Below are 6,000 nucleotides of genomic sequence, written 5' to 3' on the forward strand. Positions count from 1 at the left end.
TCTGAGTCTTGAAGAAAAGTACATTTGTTACAAATTATGTACCTAATTATTGAAATACTACCCTTTTTTTGTATTCCATCATACCTTTCAATGGCGTTTCCCAGTCTACCTTAGGCTTCTAATACCTATGAAGTTTGATTTATTTTGATTTAAAATCCTAGTTTAATGCTTAACAAAATTACTTTAAAACTTGTCACATAATTGTTGCAGAGGCCCCTGACCAAGGTTGAAGTCTTTTGCTTATTTCTTCATGCCTCAACATTTTGTGTTTTCCTCTTCAGTTGCTTCAGTGCCTCCCATTTTCAATGTCAGAATAATAAGATGAGAGGAAATAACACATGAGGTGGTTTCCCTTTGCCTTTCTCATGTGACTCACAACAGGACAGGGATGACAATCACCAGAGGTCTCAAAATGATACTCAGGCAGTGTGCTTAGAGGACAGAGATTATAATGTCTGCACTGCACTATATGAATAGTGGGTGGGCAACCAATATTCTCCATGGTACAGCAATTGTCCACATACCTTTACCAAACAGTTTCTGATTGTAGTTCCTGAAGCAGGACATTTAAACGCCTAAGACATGGTTTTAAAGGGATGTGGCATTCATTGATGTTCATGTACTTTCCATCTTCATTTCTTCCGCTGCTGATTGGTGAACCATATTGGAAGGTGTTGTGCTTGTAGGTTTTCAGATAGAGATCAGGAGGAAAGTACTTTTCTATAATGTGCAAAAAAAAAGCAGCTAGGCTGGAGGTAGTGGAGGAAATCACTTGCAGTATGATCATCAAAGCAGCTGGGTGCAGTGTAGGAAGGGACTGGATAACTTCATAAGGCAAACGAAGATGAGTACAGCTTCTTCCTCCATCACTTGTATCGTAACTGGTCACAGTGACTCCCCTTCTCTCTTCAACAGTGACCACCCTGTTTTTTAAGTCACCCATGGGAATGGGCATCCTCGGGTCTCCAGTATTTATTGCCTCTCCCTAGTTTCCCTTGGGTAGTTGGTGGTGCACTGCCTTTTTCAACCACTGCAGTCCATGTGCTGTTAGACCCACAATGCCATTGGGGAGGGAATTCCAGGATTTCAACCCAGTGACACTGAAGGAACGGTGACAAAATTCCAAAAAGACACTATAGAACTGCAGACGCTGGAAATCTGAAAGAAAAACAGAAGTTGCTGGAGAAACTCAGCACCCGCAGAGGGAAAGCAGAGTTAATGTTTCAGGTCCAGTGACTCTTTAAAGAAGTCAGGATGGTGAGTGATTTAGAGGGGAAATTTGCAGATGGTGATGTTCACTGCATCACATTCTTCACTCTGCTATCAGAGCAGCATGTACCATTGCTAATACCACATTCTTAATACGCCTCCTGCTCACGTTGCCTTCACTCATTCTACTTAAGACATGCTGTTCTAGTCTTCTGACAATTTCTGATTCTGCACCTTGCCCCATGATGCCTTCATTGCTAATCTAACTAACTTCTTATTCAAGACACACCCTTCCCCCAGTTTCTTGCTTCAGTTCCTTCGCGCGTTATGCACTACGTTCTCATTAGCCGACACACGTGCACGGTCTTTCTCTCCCCACCTTTCTGCAGCCGGAGACACTACTTACCACAAGGGAGGGAATCTAAGTGGAAGGAACCGCTGTTGTTCCAGGAGATTAGATTAGATTACTTACAGTGTGGAAACAGGCCCTTTGGCCCAACAAGTCCACACTGACCCTCTGAAGAGCAACCCACCCAGACCCATTCCCCTACATTTACCCTTTCAGCTAACACTACAGGCAATTTAGCATGGCCAATTCACCTAACCTGCACATTTTTTGGACTGTGGGAGGAAACCAGAGCGCCACGCAGACACGGAGAGAATTGAACCCGGTGGGAATTGAACCCGGGTCTCTGTTGCTGTGAGGCAGCAGTGCTAACCACTGTAGTACAAACCACTGTAACAACCACTATAGTACAAACATACTGAGCAGATGGCATTGACTGCTCGTCGTTTCTCCTTGGACACGCATCACGGGCAACTACAGTTGCATTCATGAGGTGCCTACTGGCTCAGAACTGGGGGCCTCCGCTAACATGAAGGGTGCTGGAATTAAAATGAGCTTGGTGGTTGTGAAGGGGGAATAGTACTGAACTTAGCACATTCTCACTTCTCAAAGATAAACAATCAAATTAGCAAACAATCAAGGTATTTTTCAATGTATAATTCCAGTTACATCACGCTGTAAACTTTTGCTATAAATTCTGTGTCTTACAATTGTGTCCTCCACAACCACCTGATGAAGCTCCGAAAGCTAGTGCTTCCAATTCAGCCTGTTGGGAGTACAACCTGGTGCTGTGTGATTTTTAACTTTGTACACCCCAAGTCGAACTCCAGCTCATAAATAAAAGCAGTGTTGCAAATGCTGGCCGTGGGAAATAAAACACAGAAAGTGTTGGGGAAACCCGGCTGAACTGTTCTTTCAGAAACTAAGCCCTACAGAACTGGATACGTTGACCCTTGTTTTCCCCTCTCCACTGGTGTTGCTGAGACTGTGCAGCCATGGCTGGGTTTGTGTGCCTGCCCCTACCCTTGCCCCTGCCCCTTACCTGTCAATCCTGTGCCTGAGAAGCTCGCTGGACACTTTCTGAGGGGAAGCCTTCAGCTCTCGCCGCTCGGATGGGCCCGTCTGCCCCTGCGAGTTCACCCGCCGCCTCTCTGACTTCACCGGCCGCCTGTTCATCCCGAGCCAGGTTGGCACCTTAACGTGTGGCTACAGACTGTGGGGGAACACAGACAGGGAGCTGTGTTAGCCGCGAGCCGTGCCATTTATTTTAAACCATAAATAATCAAGGCTAACTTGGGGCACAGAAAGCTGCCACCCCTCCACATACTGACACCGGGAGGTCAGTGGAGCTATTTAATAGAACAGAATTTAATAGAACAGAATTTAATAGAACAGAATTTAATAGAACAGAATTCCATCAAAGTGTCAGTAATCGGTCACAGGCGCTTTATGCTGGAGGTGAGAGGGAGAGGGATGTTATTTGCACATAGCCGCTGGCGAAACCTGAGCCTGTTGTTGATCAAATGATTCTAAATTTAAAAGTGATTACCATCTGACAAGCAGCAATAAGTTTGCAGCGGGGCAGAGGCGGGTGCTCAGTGCTGCGGTCCCGACAGCACCATCTATCAAGCAGCCGCCGGTAACTGTGGAGTTCAACACCAGCAAGCAAGTGGTCGCCTGCTCTGTACCCACCGACCGCCTACTCGGAATCAGGGGACCCTGAAAGGAAGCGGTGCGGTCAAATTTCCACTGACCATTGCTCTGACAGTCACTGGGACACAGTGCGATCGACTCAAGTCTGACCCACAAGGGCACGGGGATCGGTTCAACAGCAACACTGACCGCCGTCGTTGCCAGTCTGAACCTCTGAGTGAGATTGGCTGCAATTGAAACAAAAATGATCTTCAGGAATATATTTAAGATTTGTAGTCGCCCTGAGGTGAGGGACTGTCATGTGATTGTAGGTAAAAAACGTGTCGTTCAACGTCTTATCCCAGTAAGTCGCCGCGCAAGCAACGTCTTCAGCAGCAACACTCACTTCGCACAGAATGCTATCTCGGCTGACCGCGAATGTGCGTTCGCCAGGGGCCGGAACCCTGCCCACGCCGCTATTCAGATGACCGGCAGACGTGTGATTAACTACAAGAAGTGCCCCGTTTATAAATTGTTTCAGGAGACTTGGAAAATCAACTGCAGTAGATCGACTTATAATCCCTGGAACACTGTGATTGTAAATTCCTAAGTCGTGCACGCTGAACTGTAAATAATGTAGCAGGCATCTGTAGCTTTGTAAAGTAAGCGGAGAGGTTTTTTTTTTGGCATCTGTAACCAATGCCTGGTGGAAACAGTCCAGCGTTTAATGTTTCAAACCTGATACTTTAATGTGGCCTTCTCTCGCGAACGGACAGCCTAAGAGCAACCTATTGCTCTTAGGCTGGGCCGGGGTATCTTCTGGGAATGAATTGTTTTAGTCAGTTCAACCTAGTTCCAGGTCCCTAGTCTGTTGGGGGGAGGAGCTGGGAGTATCTGCAGGACGGTCTTCCCAGAGTGTCCTGACTGGCCATCTCCAATGAGGGAAGTTGATGCTATTACGGTAGTACAGCACTGAAACAGCTCCTTCAGCCTAGCTGTCCATACTGAACTGGTCTCCTAAACAGAACCAGTCCCATTTGCCTGTGTATGGCCCTTATCCCTAAAACCTGTCTTTTAAAATGTACCCGCCTCCACCACTTCCTCTGGCAGTTTGTTCCATACATGCCCTCTGTGTGAAAACATTGCCCCTCACGTTCCTTTTTAAATATTTCCCTCTCTCACCTTAAATCTCTGCCCTCTAATTTTGAACTCCCCTACCCTGAGAAAAGACCTTGGCTATTCACCTTTTCTGTACCCAACACGATTTTATAAACCTCTGTCAGGTCACCGGTCAGCCTCCTACGCTCTATTCTCAGAAGAGTTCTGAAACGAAAGGGGTGCAAAGTCATTAGGGTTGGATGGAGTGGGCAGGAACCTCCTCCACAAGATTTCCAACTTAAAGGCTCTCAAAGGGCCAAAGAGCTTCCAGCCCAGAGCTACCAGACAACAGCCTCCTCCTCAGTCCCTTTCGTGTGCCCCTTCATTGCTCCTGATTTGTCCAGGTCACCCACTTTCAGTGGGATTGCAAAGTAGGAACATACTGACTCCATTTCCTTATGTCAAACCAGTCTTTCCAGAACCACAAGATTTAAAATCTCCCAGTGAAATTATTCCATTAATCCAAGTGATTTCTTGGAAATTGTTCCAGCAGACTAATCTGGCATGGATAAGATGGGCCGAATAATTTCTTTCTCTGCTGTGCTGTATCATGTGTCATGCTGTGGGTGGAATGTCTTCCTAAACATTTTGGTTGGCAGAAGAAGCAGAGAGGTATTACTCTGTGTAGAAATCGTATGAATACACACTTCAAATTCTTAAACTCATCAAGCTGCTCTTAAACTCCAGGGAGGTTCACCTTTCTGAGGCCCTTGTGCAGGTTTAGACCAGCATCCCAGGCTGGCTTCTTTCTAGATACAGCTTAAACTCACTTGCTGTAACTTGTCTCTGCAACCTATAGAAGCACGCCTTTGGATCCACAAGGTTCTAATGTATGTCTATCACTATTGTTGGATGGAGGTCCCTCCAAACTGGTCTTTAAATGTTTGATGGCCTGTGTATTCAATTAAATTGGAGTATCATGTGGACACATTGGTGGGAAACTTGTGAGAACTGCTGCATTGTGTGGGAAAATGTGTCTTTATCGACTTCTGTAACAAGCTAATTCTGTTATGGAAGTTACAAATATAGATTTTCCTGTCTGCTGGTGCCACCATCCTGGTCAAACAGAAAAGGACAATGTGACACAGATGAATTCATGCAATCCCATTTGTGGGATTTCCCATTGGGATATTAGGTAAATAATACACTTGCCAAAATATAGTGTGACTATTGTAATAGGGTATAAGTGACCTGATACTTCTGACCTGTTGATACTGGGTGCAAGGAACACAGGGTGAGATTTTAAATCTAAATCCCAGGATAAATCTATTAATCAGAAATAATTTCAATATTACAGAATAACCAATTATACAAGGAACATACAAATAATGAAACATACATTTTACAAATGTAATCAATTCCCATACATGCACAAGTAGGGAGCTGATGTTGACATTGGTGGCAATGGGATGGAGGTGAGGACAGGGCAAAAGATGGTATGGGATGTGAGGAGTCCTCAAGATGCTTTTCTCCTTCTCCTGAAGTCATTGCACACTTATTCATGAATTGAAACAATTAAAAGCACCTGCTCTTTCACTTGGTAAGTTGAAGTTCCCTAACAGGAGTGGTAGTTTTAATTAAGTTGGTTGATGCTATAGTGTGAACCATTCCTCTACTTTCTATGGAAAAGTTTAGATCATTCATATCCCACCTGT

General features: G+C 45.1%; 1 protein-coding gene across 1 annotated transcript in view; it reads right to left on the minus strand.

Annotated features, from left to right (window-relative positions):
* The window catches only part of LOC122556268 (single-pass membrane and coiled-coil domain-containing protein 1-like), a 38,136-nt gene extending 34,504 nt beyond the window's left edge, over positions 1-3,632 (minus strand). Inside the window, exons 1-2 of the mRNA XM_043702896.2 lie at positions 3,105-3,632; positions 2,598-2,768 (exon numbers count right to left, since the gene is read on the minus strand). Of these exons, the coding sequence (XP_043558831.2) occupies positions 2,598-2,731 (134 nt within the window). The 5' untranslated portion in view covers positions 2,732-2,768; positions 3,105-3,632. The remainder of the gene's footprint in view (positions 1-2,597; positions 2,769-3,104) is intronic.
* Between the last annotated feature and the right edge of the window lie 2,368 nt (positions 3,633-6,000).

Source organism: Chiloscyllium plagiosum, unplaced genomic scaffold, assembly GCF_037043375.1.
Source record: "Chiloscyllium plagiosum isolate Xiang-an unplaced genomic scaffold, Cpla_swu_hap1 HiC_scaffold_13, whole genome shotgun sequence".
Classification (NCBI taxonomy): domain Eukaryota; kingdom Metazoa; phylum Chordata; class Chondrichthyes; order Orectolobiformes; family Hemiscylliidae; genus Chiloscyllium; species Chiloscyllium plagiosum.